Source organism: Alternaria ethzedia, assembly GCF_023757985.1.
Source record: "Alternaria ethzedia strain BMP 0044 chromosome Unknown scaffold_27, whole genome shotgun sequence".
Lineage (NCBI taxonomy): Eukaryota > Fungi > Ascomycota > Dothideomycetes > Pleosporales > Pleosporaceae > Alternaria > Alternaria ethzedia.
The window spans coordinates 46,328-64,149 of NW_026056220.1; the positions used below are offsets into that span (position 1 = coordinate 46,328).

Genomic DNA, 17,822 nt, shown 5'->3' on the forward strand with positions numbered 1-17,822 from the left:
ACGAGAAGGTGGGTCATGCCACCTGCCTTACCGGTGAAGAGCTTACTCGAATACGTCTACATGCAGCAAGGCGGCGAATGAGCCTGGTGACAGTCCGCGGAGGATTCTCTCGCCACGCGAGATGCAGCGCAGTGCTCATGTAGTCAGCGGCAGGGTGGCCGGCTTGCACACGCCAGTAGTTACCGTCATCTACATCCATGATACGGCTCGCGCGATTGTAGGCGTTTGATTCGCTGCGACGGCATCACACGGCATGCGAACGCCACGAGGGTGCGTGCTGTGAAAGAACGCGTCGATATTGTGCGCGCAGTCGTGTCAACGTGTGGCTTTCGATTATAAATATAAATATGACCAGAATAGGATGGCATTCTCGCGAAACGATCGATGGGACGCGTGAGGCGTAACGTCGTTGAGTCACAACGAACGTGAAGAGGGTCGGGAGGGAGGTGCCGCCAGAGCCGTTGGGGTGCTATTGGCGCTAACACCCGAAGAGGGGAAGCGCGGCCCCTTTGATGTGGTGCGGCCTCGTACCTCATCGCTCAGACATCACATGAACACTACCCGCGTGAATAACGTCTGCATCATCTAATGCGACGTCTCCTTTCTATATTTACCACCGCACATGGGAGGTGACGCCCTCAAAATGTACATTGCCATCTACACCCGCTCGATGATCATTTAGAACGGATCCGGATTGCGCCACTGACGACTAGACACGAGATCAATCGTCGCAGGGCAGTTCGGCACGCCGAAAGGAACATAGCCACCCACCGTCCCATACTCACCATGGCACCCCTCGAATACATCCTTAGCGTGAGCCCAAATATCCGACAGCGAAGCCTCGCACTTTGACCAGTCGCCCTTGTAGTGGACTTGGACCGCACACGTCGTAACCACATTCGCCCACCACCTTTCGCCGGGTCTCTTGTGAACCAGCTGCACCTTATTCCGATCGAGACCCTCCAGCGTCGCAAAGGCGGCTACACAATCGTCGTACTGCGCAGACTCGCTCGTAGTCTGGCAAACAACGTCGTCTATATTAGGGTGGGAGAAGGCGAGTCTACCAAAGTCAGGCTCAACGGGCGAGTCTTGTTGGTACCACTCCGGGTAGATCGACGTCTTGTACTGCTTATCCGAAATCGCTTCGCCGGCGCCGCCATCGAGGTCGACATCTTCCAACTCAAACGCCATATTGTAACGGCTTGGGGCGCCCGGTTCGCCGTTCTCGTTCGCCTGGTTCTCTCCCTTCGTTTTCTCAGGACTCCATATGCGTGGATACGCGGGGTAGACCCCAAACTTCTTTTGCATGTACCGCGCGATGGCAAAATAGACATAGTTGTCGTTGGTTTCGGCCGCAGCCTGAACGTCCCTCGCCGCCAGTAGTTTTGCGCGGCCAGATTTGTACGTGAAGATTGCCTTGCCGCCTATCATTTGCTTGGTGTCGTGACCTAATCGTGTCAGTCGTACGTGGGAAGTTATAACGATATGCTGTAACACTCACATCCCCCCTGACAGATTTCCGTCTTGGAGTCGTTGACATGTAGTAACTCGTGGAGAGCGGTGCAGGCTATATTCAGTAATCAGCAAACGAGAATTGGTCGCAAGTTGAGCATGTAGTTCACCTCTGCTTCGCATATTCCTGGTGTTTAGCCTTAATTGGCCAGTCGGGTCGGCGAGGATATTCTTCTCCAATTCTGCGTGGTCCTTGAGAGTGAAGAAGAACGCCGGGCAAAAGTTGATACCGTCGTATGACCACGAACCTTTTTTCGTGGGCATGTAGTAAGCAGAAGTTGAATCGTCGCACTGTTTCGGCTCCGGATCGTCGCAGTGCATTTCGATATAGCGTTCAAACCACCAGTCGGCCCAACCCCGCCCCCATGACGCTTGAGTGGCGCGGTAAAAGGTATCATAGATTCGCTGCCGGTATCCAAGGTTTTCGCTTGGTGGACCCCAATATTCGATTGCCGCTTGAGTATCGAAGTTTATGATCCTGTGCCCGCCGCCGGTATTCGGAAGGAGTTCGTCGCTATCATCAAAGGCCGCATTAGCGAGCATTACGCCATCCAACCACGCTTGATGGATGATACGCTCTTGTTCCGCACTGCATTGCGAGTTCTTGAAAATGGGAGTAGTCTCAATACCCACATTCCGTGCACTGCAGACTTGGAAGAGAGACGTCAGGAGGCCAAAGATGAGGACTAGTAGTGCCTTGGAGGAATGCATATTCGTGAGCTTATCTCGAGGTAGTTTTTGACCAGTGCAGTTGGGGGGTACAATGGGCGGGAGGGGTACGTTGTGTATATATCAGAGATCCAGGCCGTGCGCTCTTTCTCTGCTGCCTTGGCTCAGTCCTTCACTTCGCGACTTCACTGCGCTACCATAAGAGTGGTGAAATTGATTGCTGCAATTATCTATGTCCAAACCAGCCTACCTATTCCAGTACCGCGGACTACAACGCAAGTCGTGAGGATGAAGAGGTAAGGAGAATGCCAATGTAGCAGGCACAACATTTCATAGACTTACATTTGAAGGACCTCCGGCTCGATGTCGCCATGATAACTACCTGTGAGCTACAGTTCGCCATGTCTAGCACTTGTTGTAGTCGCCCGGTCTCGTATTAGGGCCACAACATTCCTTCCCATTTTACAACTCATCTCAAGTGACGACGTAACCTCATTCCCACCACCAAGCCAGAAGACACCCTCCGCTACCTGAAGGTCTCCTGTTACACCCCTGCCGTCATCAAATTTCGGAAACGCTTTGCTCCATTCTTGTCGATGAACCCAGCTGAATCCGATGTCCGTCGCATTCTGTCCCTCCTCCCAATCCTTTCCAATCATTGCAGCAAGCTCGCCTTCTGAGATATACTCTAGAGACACTACACGGTACAGGTTTTCGTATTCAAACTTACGGTTCCCGCATTCATCGCTGTCGTAATGATCAGGTCGTTCAACCCAAGGTTCCTTGCGCCGAAGTCGGTCTTCCCAGTAAAAGCCCATATCGTCCCACATAGATAGCGAGATCAGGCTGGACTCCGCAGATGTCGTTAGAAGGCGGTCTGGGACGTCGAAGTCAGCGGATAAGTTGAGATATTCCGGTCTGAAGGCATGCTCCGTAGCAAAGTAGGTAACGTGCGCTGAGGTATAACTTGGTGGTGATAAGAGGTTCTTCGGCAGCGAGCCGAGCTTTTGGAGGCTGTCAAGTAGTGGACTCTCATGAACCAGACCCGCCAGCACGACTACATCGAACTCGTGGTTTTCATGTAACGTTAGATCTGATGCATCCGCGATTGAGAGTTTGTATCGTCGATCTTGGCCATGTTCAATTCCAACCACCTCGCTTCGCAGTTGCAAGTCCCCTAGCGAGGCGTTTATCATTGCGCCTACAAGCCGGATGTTACCGCCGACTAATGATGTTTCCTTTGACTCTCTACAAGCCACCATCGCATCGATAGCACTAACCTGCGTCAGATCAAGAGAGGAGCGCGCGCGTACACATGGCTCGATGACCTCGGACTGGAATAGCCTGCTGATACCAAGGCCTGTAAGATAGTCCGCAGCGGAGAGTTTTGCGATGTCGTCATTCAGACCAACCCTTCTAAGCTGTTCATCAACTCTACTGAACCGGTCTGTACGTCCAAAATGCTGAAATCTCTCAGCCGTAGTGTGGACCGCTCGCCGGAAGAGTGCAGGCGAGCTGCCGTACTCGTAGCGCATGTGGATACGTCTCCAAATCGATGGAAACGTGAAGTCGCACGAGGCCTGCAGCCCAGGGTCTAACTTCAGATCGTTCCAGTGGAGGAGACGCAAGGTATCCCATACGGACATGTTGCTGGACCATACGACTGGTTTCACAATCCAGAGCAGACCGTGCTCATCTAACCATTCGCTCAGTCTCAAAGCAAGCAATGGCTTGCCGATAATTTCCTTGCCGTTCCAAATGCCTGTTCTTCTAAATGGGTTGTAGAGACATCCCAGAAGCGACCAGCAACCTTTCTTGTCTAGGAGAGTCAGACCCAGCTTCTCAACGCTTTGCGTGATGCATGTATCGTCCGTAAAGAAACTGGCAGCGCCGGTTTCGAGAATGGTCCGGTTCTGGGTATCCGGTACTGGGAATGAAGCGACTCGTCCGCCGATGCTTTCGCTAGATTCGAAGATCGTGATCGAGAGTGGTTGGTCCGGAGGAGCATTCTTGCGTAAATGGTACGCTGTACTAGAGCCGCTGAGTCCTGCGCCGATGATGGCTATCCTCGTCTCCTTCCCAGGTGCATCTTGGTGTCCTGTTTGACGGTCGTTGGTAGACGCGCAAGTGAGTGTAGCGAGAAGCGAAAGTAGAATGCAAAAGATCGAAAGCGCCATGGTGGAGGTGCAGTGGAGTGGAATGGATGCGCAGAGGAAATTGTTGGTGGACGCGGTGTGCGACGACTCACTGGCCTCGTACACGATAGGTACGACCATGACGTAAGCGCACGTGCTGCACAACTGAAGGCAAGCGCGCCTGTATCAACCTCTTATCCAGATCTACAATGATACAGCAGAAATATCTACCAGACTTGTAAGACCGCGAAGGGGAGTAGATTGCGCACGTTCTTCGAGGCTCTTGGGACCTTCCGCACCACTTATGAGGTCTTGTTGGGGTCCTCGAGACACGTCTCCACCACTTTTTTCGTTCCTTCCTCATTCTGCAGCTTCAAGCTCAACCGCTCCAACCGCTCCAGCAACGCCTTCTCGGTCTCCCTAAATCTCTGTTCCTCAGCCTCATCATCCTCGTCGCCCCCAAGATCTCCTGCGGTTGGCGTCTTGTCACCCTCTCCACTTCCTTCGACCACCACGTTCCCATCCGTAGTCTCCTCATCTTCACTCGTGCCATGAGCACTCCCCCTCATCGCAGCAGCCCTCCTCTTCTTCATCTCTTCCGCTCTTTCCAGGCAGATATCCAATCTCTTGAGACTACTCTTGGGCCACGACGTCTTGTAATCATGGCCTCTTTGCGCCGTCTTCGCGCCCTCAGGCAAAGTGACCCAATCCAGCTTACTTTCCACGTGAATGTGTATATCCGGCTCCATGAGCGACGGGAAGTCCAGTGTGCCAACTCTCAGCTCAACGACTGCCTCACCCAGGTGATTACTAGCCCAAAGCTGGACATGACATTGCGGACACTCGGCATACCGATCGACAAGGCCCGGTTTAACCTCTCGGCTCAGGAACGAAGGCTTTGTTGGAGATAGAATCTGGATGTTGTATAGTTCGATGTTCAGACTCAGGTAGAACGCGCTGCCGGTCTGCTTTTGGCAATCCATGCAATGGCAGGCATAACAGTAGAGCGGTGCTGTCAGGAGCCTATAGCGGATCGTGTTACAGACGCAGCCGCCACTTAGCGCTGGGAACGGTTTCGACGTGGACATAGTGGTGCTCGTGGTGCGGAGTCGGTCCGGCTGGAATGGCAGTGATTGATAAGCTAGGGCGGGGTGACACGTGGGAGATCAAGGCTGTGACGTAGTAAGCGACCAAGCCGCTAGTGGGCATTTCGAGATTAGCGTTGATCTTCGCGCGGAAGATTCGCGACTTCACGATACTGCTGGATGAGTCCACCAGTAACATTCGACGGTGATATGAGAACCATCACGATGAGCGACGACCTCCTTCCAAACCAGCTCGCATGGGAGCATTATAAATCGGAGATTGGCGATGGCATGAGGGCTATCTAATCCCACAGGATACTTGACGACTTGACGCTTGCATACGGCAGAGCACAACGATTTATTCCGTCAGTTCTCCACGATACTACCAAAAAGCATATGGTCTACCCATATGGCCCTGAGCGAAGCATACACGTGAAAATTCCGCGCGACTGCTGGAAATCGCATCTTGCAAGGAACCCATACTTCATGCGGACGGCTACAATCTCACGCACGTTGATGGAACTACAGACACCGGGCCTTGGGAAGTCGACAATGTAACCAGCGTCCTCGTGAAGGGGTTTTTGAGGTAGCTATTGCTGCATACGCGGTATATTGTCCTTCACTAAGGAGAGTATACATAGCAATGTATTCTTTGAACAGGAACACGGGATGCACGTCTACGCGCAGTGGCGTGCATGTAGTCGGTAATCGAAGTATTCTGTCATCCTCTGGTGGAGTGATAGATGATGTCGCTGAGTTCTGTTAATAGCAGGAAGAAGAAGAAGAGTGAAGACATGAACAGAAGGTAGGTACGACACCGTCAAAAGAGAAGAGGAGCCGACGACCTTCAGGATATCAGATGCAAGGTCGCAGCGGACTCTCTGGCTCATTGAGAGCTTCGTTAGGCTCGCCAGGATAAGCAAGGAAGAGCTCGCGGTCGACGAGAAGGATCTGCAGTCCGCCATGGGCTTTTGTACGAGGGCGGAGCAGGAATCAGGCTTCCCTGTTCTCGCGGAATATACCGAGAAGCAAAAGGCGGCAATGCAGAAAAGTCCGATCGATCTGAAGAACGCCCGCAACATGTGCGTCGAAGCGGTAGTCGCCGCCAAGATCAAGGCCATGGAGCTCGGAGAAGAGGACAGCAATGAGGCTCAATGTCTCCCAGGTTGGGCCGACATTGACGAGACAGACACACAAAGCGCAAGGTTCTCTCGGCAAATGATGATCTGGCTCATGGAGACGGGATTCGAGAAGCTGGCCCTGCTGGCGATGACAGGGTCCGGTTCAGCCCACAGCAAAGCCCACGACCAAGTGAACATGGCCGATGTAGCCGACGACGATGCAGCCGAATTCATCGAGGAAAAAGATGAAGAGCAGGAGCGGAAGGATGAGCAGGCCGCAATTGCACCATTCATTCAGGAAAAGAAGACCGGCAAGACCAAGAAGAGGACGAAGCACCAGATTTCTCTCGATCGCGTGGCCAAGATGAGCGACCATCACGTTTTCACGCCCCGATACAACAAGCTCCTAGAGCTTTATGACACTATCTTGGTAAATTACCCTGCGGAGAAGATCATTATCTGGAGTCGATTCTACAAGGCGCTCATCATCATCGCCGAAGCTTTCCGCCGACGTTACTCAGTTGATATCCCCGTATGCTCCGGTGTCTTGAGTACAAAGGAAAGGGACGACCTCTTGCACAAGTGGCAGACGCTCTCGCATGCGACGACGCCCATCGGCTTCCAAGCCAAGGCTGGTGGAACTGGGCTGACCATGAACGAAGCGTCGCAGGGTATCTTCGTGGAGGTAAGTGGATTCCATGCAATACTGATACTAGGAATATGCTAACCTTGACTTTACAGCCCTGGTGGAACTCGCTCGATGCGCTGCAAGCTGAGCGAAGAGCCGTCAGAATCGGTCAAGAAAACTTGTGCACGTCTGGGTGCCGACCTGTGCTAACAGCTTCTCGGACGCAATCATCAACACTAGTGCACTGTGGAAGCTGAGGGTCATCGACAAGATCATGGCCGCGTTACGGACCGCAAAGGGAGCCGAGGTGGAGATCCCGCCGCACGTTCCGCAGTTTGGCATGGTACCGTATATTCACTAAACGCGATTCAGAGGAGTGGATGCAGAAGCGATGCGACAAGAAGAGGGGAAACAGGCGAGAGGAGCGACAGAAGAAGGCAAGGCTGTAGAGGGTGACGAGAGGCCTAGCAAGAGGCCCAGGCTCCCAGAGGGCGCGTACGCCAAAAATCATGGTGCGGTTGAAGGTCTCGTAGGGCTTGTGGACATTTCATCTTGCAACCAGCTCGCACCCCATATCAGGCGGTCACAACTACGCAGTCGTCCTCAGAAGACCTTTCTCGAGATATGGTGGGGAATACACAACGGAAGCCACGGAGCTCGCAGCAGTAACTACACCAATTGCACATGCTTGAACATCAGCATCCCGCCAACAAGCCAGCATATGTGAGCACCCACGAGTACATGTACAAGATCCTTTGTTACATACTATACACCAAATCTACAGAGTCGCGCTCTTAAAAGCATCCCGCGGTATCGACATGGCAATCCCGCTCTTGAGTGCCGAGCTGTCAAACGAGCTCTTCAGCCCATCCTTCTCCTCCAGATACTCGCCTTCCCTCAGATTCAGCGTATCCATAATCCTGCCAACCTCATTCTGCTTCTCAACCTCGTACTCCTCGGCAGAAAGCATCAACGTCTCGCCGCGCGCCTTGTTGATCTCCAGAGGCTCGTGCTCGATGGCTGCGGGCCATTTACCGGCTGCGTAGAGGGCGTCTTGTATGTCGGCCCACCGCACGCTCACACCTTCCAGTGTGTAGGGCTTGACGGGCGGTGTCTTGAGGGCTTTGGGCAGGACGGAGCGGGCGATGTAGTGGTTGCCGTTTTTAAGCTGAGCCTTTGCTTCGAAAGCCTGCTCGAGGGTGGTGATTTCAGCGCGGTGACCTGCGAGAATCTCACGATCCAGCTCAAGGTCTGCCTCGGAACGTGTAGGATCGGGGTTGTCGAGCGCCTCCTGCAGGGTGCGGGCCTGGAGTTTGAGTTCATACAACTTCGTCTCAGCACCGAGCTCGTTGGCTGGCGCCGCTCGCTTGGTGAGATCTTCTTGTAGGTTCTTGAACTGCTCCGTTTTTCGCAGAGCGTACTGTAGCTTCCCCAGGCGGGTCTCGAGGCTCTCCTTGGCAGCCTTTATGCTCTTCTGATCGGCCTCGTTCTGGTGGTGCTTCATCTTCAGCTTGTGGTCCATGGACCGTATTTGGCCCTGCAGCCACTTGACGTTATCCGTGGGCTTCGCCTTGGCCAGCCCCGCATTCGCCAGGGCGTCAATCTGTTCCCAGCGCTTGTCGAGGAAAGTCGATACTTTCTTCTCCTGCTCAGCCTGTTCTTCCGCCGTCTTGGCTCCATGCGCCTCTTGTATCCGCAGCACTTCCGCCAAGTCGGCGCTGGTGTTGGCGCGCTGGTCCATGATCTTCTTGACCCTCGTCTTCTTGTCCATGCGCTTGAACTCGGGGTTCGTCTTGTCCCAGGCAGTCTCGTGCAGTCTGCGGAATTCGCGTAGCTTGCGGAAAGCATTCTGGCCTTGGCTGGGGGTGGGGAAGGTGAGGACACAGTGGGGTACCCATTCGTCTGGACGTAGGGCGGGCGGCTTCGAGTGCTTGCCAATAAAAGGAAGTTGTTCGAGGTGGTGGTTCTATGAAGTTAGCATACAAATGTACAATTGATGACTTCTGCATACATCTAGGAGTTCCTGCAGCGAGTAGATGATCTGATTCGACTTGGTGTTGCGGAAAATGTAGATGATCTCGCCGTGCTTGGCAGTGCCTTCCGGGTCTACCACGTCACGAAGAGTGTAGGGCTTGACCGGTGAGATCACATGCTGAGAAGTCGCTTGTCGTCTCGCCTTTTCGTTTACGACGGTCTGTAGGCGGAGATGCTGCGGATTTGACTGCCTTTCAACATATGCAGCGATCTGCTTTTGCATGTGCGCGACATGCTGAGGGGTGACGCGGCTGGCGGCGGTGGGACTGGCGAGAGATATGGGCTGTAGTGGCGGCTTGTACCGCAGCCGGGCAAGAGATCGAGGCATGGCGGCGGGGTGGTGATGCCAATGGCCGCCGGCGATGTTGGTGGATGAAAGTTGCGAGTCTCAAAAAGCACGGGCCAGGCCGCGGAGGTCCGCTTGATCCAATACGACAACTGGGAACTCCAAACACGCGTTCACCCGCAAGCTTTACTATGCGCTGCGTCATTGCGATTGCTGGGGCGATTGATGTCACTTATAGCAATGCCTCGATGATACGTTTCTTTGGAATCTTCCGCTCCCGCCACTGCCTACCCACCAGATCAGCGACGTAATGGCCGGCGAGTCCCAGGCAGCCGAGCCCAAGTCTCCACCACGTGAGCGCCCGTGGCTGCTTGCATATGTATGCGCGTCGAGTATACAAGGGTTGTAGTCGCTGATAGTCTCCCAGAATCGCAAGCTCAGACACCTCCAAGGCATCACCATCCGCAACCTCACGCTCAGCTTATCTCCCCCAAAGTCGCGCGGACGGACCATTGACGATGAAGCTATACCGAGCACGCTCAAGTCGCCCACCAAGGCGCTGGCGATGAGAGAGAGCAGGGGCCTGGCGCATTCGCGATCTTCGAGTGACCTCACCTCTCCCGAGGACACGCGGCGCAGCAATGGCGGCTTGCGCGAACCTGCCCCGAACACGGCGACCAGACCCGGATATGGAAGGGGACTGCGACGGCGCTCGACTATGGAGTGGACCAATGCGACCCCCCTGTTCCGCCAAAAGAAGCTGGAAGACATTACCGCAGGGCGCATGGCGGATACCTTCTTCAGCCTGCATGTGGAGGACCAGGACGACCCGGTTTACATTTCCGAAGTCGCGGAGAAGGCTATGAATCCGAATTTCAAGTTCTTCGATCTTGGACCCTGTGGTCCTGGTGTCACGCGACTCGACAAGCTTACTGTGAGGGTGTGGGCGAAGAGCGAGACGATGCAGGATTGGCAGTTTCTCATGGACTACACAGTACAGTTCAGGTCACTGCAGTTCATTGGCAGGACCCTTGGAAGCTTCAGACACCCACTCCCACAGAACTGCATACTCTTCCACATGACGGACGGAATCTACACCAGCTTCACGGATCTGCCGGTAGAGGAGCGAATGCGCCCTGAACTTCTCGCACCGCCGAAGAACAACCCAGACGGGAAGGCACTGACTTCTTCGTCATACGATGCGCTGATGCGACTTTCAACTCTAGACGACTGCATCCAGGATGCGCTAACTACGCGAGACCGGATCGCCGACGAGATTGAGGGCATACTTGCGGCGAACAAAGAGGATATCTGCACGGTCGAGGCAGTCCCCGAGACGGAGGAAAGTCTGCGCACAGTCCAGGCTGCGGTGACTGCTGAGAAGCGGCGAGTGGTGGCGGCGCGAAGGAAACGGGACGAGCTTCAAGCCAACATCAAATATCGACGAGAGAAGATACAGGCCGGACGAGAATTGCAAACGCAAGCCGAGTCGGCGCTAACTGGAGAGAGGGCAAAGTGCACTGAGAGTAAGGAACTTATAGAGAAAGCTGCCGAGGACATTACCGGCCAACGGCGAAGGGTGTGCGAAGACCTCCTCAGGATCTTCCCTATCGAGCCTGTTCAGGGCAAAGCGCTCGCATTCACGATACGCGGCCTTCTCTTACCCAACTCCAACTTCGACGAAGTAAATCCAGACGTTACTTCAGCAGCGTTAGGTTACGTCGCTCAAGTCGTCAATTTGCTGTCGCCCTATCTCTCCGTCATACTACCATATCCAATATCGCCCCACGGCTCGACATCGACCATTGACGACCCACTCGCCGTTACGCAGGCCAACCAGAATCCCCAGCGCACTTACCCTCTCTACATGAAGAATGTTGTCAGGTATCGCTTCGAGTACGGCGTCTTCCTCCTCAACAAGAACATCGAAATACTTTCCAACTCCCTCGGCCTGCGCCCCGTCGACATCCGCCACACATTACCAAATCTGAAGTACCTACTTTACGTTGCCACTGCCGGGAAAGGCGAGCTTCCGGCGCGGAAGGCGGGTGGTATCAAAGGCTTGTTACGTCAGGATGGTGTACTCTCCAGAAAAGGAAGCATGGACAGTACAGTGACAGCGAGCAGCGTCGGTACACCCACAACTGAATTGAAGAAGAATCTTGAGATTGCGGGGAAGAGATTGGAGATAAAAGCAAATGGTGCGCCGACTCATACACATGGTCATGCAGGGAGCAGACTAAGACCTGCAGCATAGCGACACAAGCGTTGATTGGGATGAGGACATGTAGTCTAGCTGTGTTGGTAAGGACTGCAGCCATGTAGATGTAAATACCAATAGTCAGTAACATAAGCTTCGAGATTACCGTTGCTTTTGGTCCGGGTAGCTCCCCGACCCATCACCCGTACATCGATTGCTTGTTCCATGCACCTGTGACGCGCGCTTCTATTATCTTTCTATCAGACCGCGGAAGGGACCCGGACCGCACCTCCATCAGGGTCCAAAAGCATCTTGCACCGTGGTCCACGTCACATTCAGTCGCATTGGGATCTTCAGCATTTCTAAACAGTAGTTTTAAGCGAGTACGCCGCTGACATAAGACGTACCCCTGGCATTCGCTCACAGCAGATCGACGCGCTACGGAAAGCCAAGGGCTCCACTCCACCGGTCGGAAATTGCTTGGGACGTCGAGCCAGCGAGGCCTGACTTGCGGCGAGCCTCGGGAAAGCCAGAGAAAGGAGAAGCAACGCATCCGCTTTTATATCTCAGCCGCTTTATATCTTCTGCTGCAGGCTCTTCTTCGGAGCTTCTTCTACGTCGTCTGGGAGGTGTTTTGTTTCTCCTTGACAACAGACAAGGTATTGCGACTACCGACCCGTCTTCCGCGTTCCGCTTCTCCTCAACCTCACAATGACGGAACCGTTTCCTCCCCTCAACGGCGCACTGCCACACAATACAGCAACGCACGGCGCAGCCAGGCGGAGAAGAAAGTCTAGTGCGCTGGGTTCCGATGTACCTGGCGATGTCGACGTCCCAGCGTTGGCTACACACCGCACGAGCACCCCGCCGCTGAACAGCCCGACGAGCATGGACTCGGTGAGTGCTTTTTTGGCCCTCATCCAGGGTATGCAGGGCACGCGCTGACAGCTCCCGCAGAAACCAGAGAAGTCCGCCCGCCGCTCCAAACGACGAACAACACGCCGCTACCTCTCCAAATTCAAGCGCCAATGCATCCGCCATACCTGGCTGCTGCCGCTCATCCTCGGCCTCACAATCGTTGCCCTCTACCTCGTCTACCCCTACGAATCAAACCCGCTGTCCGCCTGCCTCTTCCTGTCCTACCCGCTCGCACGCGACGACCCGCTCATCCCCGCCCACGTCCGCGCGGATCCCAATGGCCCAGTTCACTACGGCAAGGGCGGGCGCGACTTTGCTTTCGTCGGCTTCTACATCATCGTGCTGAGCTTTACCCGCGAGTTCTGCATGCAGCGACTCATTCGCCCGATTGCGGTAAAGCTTGGGATCAAGAACAGGGATAAACAGAGCAGGTTCATGGAGCAGGCGTACACGGCGCTGTACTTTGCGCTGTACGGACCGTTTGGCATCTGGATCATGAGTCGCACGCCGGTGTGGTACTTCAATCCTATTGGGATGTATGAGGGTTTCCCGCATCGCACGCACGAGGCCGTTGTCAAGGCGTACTATCTCCTTCAAGCGAGTTACTGGGCGCAGCAGGCGATTGTGCTGTTGCTCATGCTGGAGAAGCCGCGGAAGGACTTTAAGGAGCTGGTTGCGCATCATGTTATTACTGTCAGCTTGATCTGGTTGAGCTACCGGTTTCATTTTACGTACATGGGGATTGCGGTGTACATCACGCATGATGTGTCGGATTTCTTCTTGGCTGTAAGTCGGGATTCTCCCCAACCTCAAGATTGGTTTACTAACGCGATCCAGACGTCCAAATGCCTAAACTACATCGACTCCCCCATCGTCGGCCCCTACTTCTTCGTCTTCATGGTCATCTGGGGCTACACGCGCCACTACATCAACCTCAAGATCATCTACTCCATCCTCACCACGTTCAAAACCGTCGGTCCGTTTGAGCTGAACTGGGAAACGCAACAATACAAGTGCTGGATCTCGCAATACATCACCTTCGCCCTCCTCGCGTCGCTGCAGGCCGTCAACCTCTTCTGGTGGTTCTTCATCTGCAGGATCGCATACCGATTTGTCGTGTACAAGGACGCGGATGATGACCGTAGCGAGTATGCGCCGACGGATGAGGAGACGGAGGAGAAGGAGAAGTTGATCAAGGAGGATGTGGAGGTTGAGAAGGATCTGGACAGGATCGAGGAGGCGCCGAGTACGCCGGCAAGTGGTGTGGGATTGCAAGCGAGTGGAAGTGACAGTATTGGGTCGAGGGTTAAGCAACGGAAGGGCGGGAAGTCATGATGGGGGATGGGGGAATGTCGTAATGAGAAGGAAGGTGGGGTTTGGGTCGGGATAAGGGATGGGGTTTAGAAAGTCTGGATTGTTGAGTGCTGGACAGGTATTTCGAATGCCGAAGCATTGGGCGGAGTTTGTGTATAGGTATTCTTTCTCTGATAAGCATGCGAGAAAGCGGCTAATGAGTATGTCAGATATTAATTCACTCCATAAAACATGAGTCCACAGGCGTGCCTTCCTGCATAGTGTCTGTGCTTCCCTTGATGACGTTTGCTGGAGTGCGAAGACCCCGAGTTGCATCCTCGCACAGCGCACTTTGGCAAGTCACCCATCGCCCTTGCCGCGTTCATATGTTCCTTGGATCATCAGAATTGTTTGCTGATATTGGACAGTCGCGATGGCGATGGCGGTGCTTCCCTATTCCCGATGACGTCTGCAGGCGTGCGCACACTTTGAGCCGCTTCTTCGCACAGCGCATCCCCGAAAATTCCCTTTCGCCAATGGCTATCGCACTCATACCAGCCAGGAGATTTGCGCATGGCTTGCTGACATCGCCTCCGTTGCTGATGGCATTCTGTGTGTAGTGGTCCGCATGTAGGCTAGCGCGGCTGGGGAGTCATCTTCGTTCCACGGATGGCTCAGTTGCTGCATCCAGTCATCACCGTAGCTTTTGCACTGATGGTATCGCTCCCGCAATAGTCTTGGTCGATGCACAGAATTGCGCTCTAGCGAGGCGCCTACATTGATTTGTTGTATCGAGGTTTGCGCGCTTTGAGTGGGATGTCGTCTCCTCGCAGGCTCGAGACGGTCTGCTCGGTTTGATCTACCCACGAGATCACGCTTCGGCGAGGCGCCTACAATGGTCTATTGTGTCTAGTTGTGCGCGCATTGGGTGCGATGTCTCCTTCCCGCAGCCTCGAGGTGGCACGTTTTTGGCAGCTACGCACGCCATCACGCATCAGTGAGGCGGCTACGATGGCTCATTGTGTCTAGTTTTGCGCGCTTTTAGTGAGATGTCTTCTCCTCGCGACCTCAAGACATCACAGAGGTTCCGCACAGCAGTGTGCGCCTTCCGTGATCTGGGCGAGGTAAGGTCGTGCGCTGTGTGTCTGGGAGTGACTCATGGAGCGAACCATGGTTGGATCAACCAGCTCGACCGATCGCGGTAGAACCGACAATAGTTGAAGGAAAAGTGGTCTTTCATGCTTTGTGGCTACAATATAAGGAACGTAATCCCCTGTACGCTGATAAACCATCAAGATGGCTACATCAACTCCCACCAGCAACGATCGGCTGCCGTCAACCCTGTTTACCGTATACCAGACGTATAAGCGCGGGACGTCCGTGGTACTGGAATGGCTTACTGCCTTCGACAGGAGCCCCGCGCCAGTATCAGCGTCTAATGCCATTACCATCAAGCAACTGCTGGAGAAAGCGAAGAAAGCCTCGAAAAGCAGAGGTAACCCTCCGCAGACGGTTCATGACGCATTCAAGGTCGTTCTCGTCAACCGTAACAAGCTCACCAAGTATTACGATCGTCTCCCTACAGCTTCGGCAGACACCATCTCGGCAACAACGCGTCACAAGGTCTTCAATGAGACTCTCTCCCAAGCGTATTCGATTCTATTCCCGCCAGAGTTGACAAAACGCAAACCGAAGAGGCCAATCACGAATATTTCGCAAGCGACACCCAACATCAATTCATTCGAAACCCTAGCTCATATCGTTGAGGAAGAGCCCGATTTCGACGCCTGCGCATCGGACTTTTGGCAAGCTGAAGCCCCCAGTAACTCCGCCAACTCTTCCATCACCGACGACTCTGTTGGCGAAGCTGTTGCGCTGCATGCCTACGTTACAGAGCTTCAGACCACAATCGAGACCATGAAGAGTTTATGGAAGTCCGTTGCTGCCGGTGAGACATCTCTGGCAGCGGCCGGTTCGCTCACGAACATGGTCCAGAATTACTTGATCGAATGGATTCGTTCACAATCACTCGTTACGGATCATCATGACGCACTGTTGAGGTCCTTTTTCCATGGAAAAGACAAACCGGAAGAAGCAAGAGGCAGCTTTGTGCCCAGGTGGTTGCAGGATCCTGAAGGGTTCAGATCAGGCCATGAACAAGATGTCTTTCAAGATCTAACTAACGGCTACGGTCTCATCTGGCCATACAACGAATTTGGTCAATTTGGAGCGCTAATTTTAGCAAAAGACGAGTCTTTGGACGTCGTGGAGCGCCGTAAGTTCGAAGATTACTTCAAGGCGCACTCGCAACAGAAGGCCCTTAAGCAAGACTTCGTCGATTCGATCCTGGCCTACCTTCCAACGAAAGAGACTAATACTGTCGCTGAGCATGTCCAAAAGCTCACGGATATCGCAAACGAACGATACCATCATGAAAAAGAAATCATGCGATCTATGTGCCGAAGCATCTATCAACATCCGTTGTCGGCCTTGCCTTTTGAAGAAATGATGAATTCGGCGAGTTGCAGAAGCGATTGGATGAAGGATTCGTATGGCGAGGATAATCTCCAGTTTCCGCTAAGCGTCCCGCTCCTATGGCTGTTCAAAGAAGCTCAAAAGCCCAAGATGGTAATGCGGACTAGTCTCATCATGGGGGTACACTTATTCATAGAGAGCTGTCGAAGCTTCATTCCATCGAAACCTACCGAGTATCTGCGTAGTACCAACAGTCGGATTAAAGTCTTGTCATTCGCCAAGAACAATCGGAACGCGATCGTAAAACTACTTGAAGCGGAAAAAGACCCGGTCAAGGCCGAGATGTTAGACTATTGGTACCCCAAAGCTAAACTCACAGTCAAACAGCTGGACAAATTCACTTCCCTCAAGGTGTTTGACTTATACTCGCAATCACCATGGGTTGCAGGGAGCTACATGGCGACCATCGCGGCGCGCAACATGCTGGTTGGTAGCTGGCCGCTTAACAAGGACGGATGTCTCTCCAACATGCTGCATATGTACAATATGCTCCAACAAATTGGGTTTTCTTGCCCCCGTATTCCCATCTTGGAGCATCTTTGTGACCTTCTCAGCCCGGCGATCTTTCCACATTCTCAAGGACGGCCCACATCCAACTTCGATAACACGGCTCGGGTCACCAATGGCCAGGAGCTGTGGTATGTGAGAAATGGAATGCCGGAATTCGCCGGGTTGAAACGAATGGTAGAAAGAACTAATAACGTTCGAACTGCCCCTCCAATCAGTATATGGACCATGTCAGAATTCGCAACCCAGACCATACTTCAATGCCGTTTGGACACCAACTTCTTAGTCAAGATCACGGACAAGCGGCTCTCGAACAGAAAGCACGATGTTAGGCCCAACGTCCTAGCCCACTTCACGCCTTCCGAGATTCTACTTCGCGCGAAGGACCACATACTACCGGAATTCGAAGGGCCGTTTCCAGTAGCAAAGGTCAACTTCTTCGCTGTTATGGACCTGATGCTCGACTTCTTCAAGGATGTTGCCGGCCGCATCTCGAAGCCAGGGGGTCTACCGGAAGATATGCAACTATGGAGCAGAACCATCGTGGAGAACTCTGGGGTTGATAGCTTTCCCGACGTTTCATCAAACACTGTGAAAGCTGCCAACGACTTCTTGGAGCAGGCCAGGCTCTTCATCGATAAGAAAGATTTGAAGTCTGGGGCTGCGGGGCTGAAACGGGCCAGGCAAAATGAGTGTTTGGCTCTCCTGCGTGACGCTATGGTCAAGGTTTGCGGGGACGTCAAGCCAGAGGACTACCTATGGAAGGATATGTGAGGCGGATGTAGTGGCTTCAGCAGATAGTGCAATAATAGTGTCGCGTTAGATGAACCGGCCAGCCGTAATGAACACGTCTAAGCTGAGTACATGTGCAATCATCGTCGCTGTTGACAGTGGCCGAA

The 17,822-nt window shown here is 53.6% G+C and overlaps 7 protein-coding genes across 7 annotated transcripts; 3 read left to right on the forward strand and 4 right to left on the reverse strand.

Annotated features, from left to right (window-relative positions):
• Positions 1-678: 678 nt before the first annotated feature.
• J4E87_008486 (uncharacterized protein) lies at positions 679-2,223 on the reverse strand (the record flags this gene model as incomplete). The annotated part of the gene is made up of 2 exons (XM_049380075.1): positions 679-1,448; positions 1,623-2,223. The coding sequence occupies 2 exons, from the start codon at positions 2,221-2,223 to the stop codon at positions 679-681; spliced, it is 1,371 nt and encodes a 456-aa protein (XP_049230072.1).
• A 347-nt stretch (positions 2,224-2,570) lies between these two features.
• Positions 2,571-4,358, reverse strand: J4E87_008487 (uncharacterized protein; the record flags this gene model as incomplete). The annotated part of the gene is made up of 1 exon (XM_049380076.1): positions 2,571-4,358. The coding sequence occupies one exon, from the start codon at positions 4,356-4,358 to the stop codon at positions 2,571-2,573; it is 1,788 nt and encodes a 595-aa protein (XP_049230073.1).
• A 260-nt stretch (positions 4,359-4,618) lies between these two features.
• J4E87_008488 (uncharacterized protein) lies at positions 4,619-5,299 on the reverse strand (the record flags this gene model as incomplete). Its single annotated transcript, XM_049380077.1, has 1 exon — positions 4,619-5,299. One exon carries the CDS (start codon positions 5,297-5,299, stop codon positions 4,619-4,621), a length of 681 nt encoding a protein of 226 aa, XP_049230074.1.
• Positions 5,300-6,147: 848 nt separating this feature from the next.
• J4E87_008489 (uncharacterized protein) lies at positions 6,148-7,511 on the forward strand (the record flags this gene model as incomplete). Its single annotated transcript, XM_049380078.1, has 4 exons — positions 6,148-6,206; positions 6,253-7,207; positions 7,264-7,337; positions 7,391-7,511. 4 exons carry the CDS (start codon positions 6,148-6,150, stop codon positions 7,509-7,511), a joined length of 1,209 nt encoding a protein of 402 aa, XP_049230075.1.
• A 417-nt stretch (positions 7,512-7,928) lies between these two features.
• Positions 7,929-9,512, reverse strand: J4E87_008490 (uncharacterized protein; the record flags this gene model as incomplete). Its single annotated transcript, XM_049380079.1, has 2 exons — positions 7,929-9,116; positions 9,162-9,512. The coding sequence occupies 2 exons, from the start codon at positions 9,510-9,512 to the stop codon at positions 7,929-7,931; spliced, it is 1,539 nt and encodes a 512-aa protein (XP_049230076.1).
• A 268-nt stretch (positions 9,513-9,780) lies between these two features.
• On the forward strand, positions 9,781-13,923 carry J4E87_008491 (uncharacterized protein; the record flags this gene model as incomplete). Its single annotated transcript, XM_049380080.1, has 5 exons — positions 9,781-9,823; positions 9,923-11,671; positions 12,431-12,567; positions 12,628-13,374; positions 13,426-13,923. The coding sequence occupies 5 exons, from the start codon at positions 9,781-9,783 to the stop codon at positions 13,921-13,923; spliced, it is 3,174 nt and encodes a 1,057-aa protein (XP_049230077.1).
• A 1,254-nt stretch (positions 13,924-15,177) lies between these two features.
• J4E87_008492 (uncharacterized protein) lies at positions 15,178-17,697 on the forward strand (the record flags this gene model as incomplete). Its single annotated transcript, XM_049380081.1, has 1 exon — positions 15,178-17,697. One exon carries the CDS (start codon positions 15,178-15,180, stop codon positions 17,695-17,697), a length of 2,520 nt encoding a protein of 839 aa, XP_049230078.1.
• Positions 17,698-17,822: the final 125 nt, after the last annotated feature.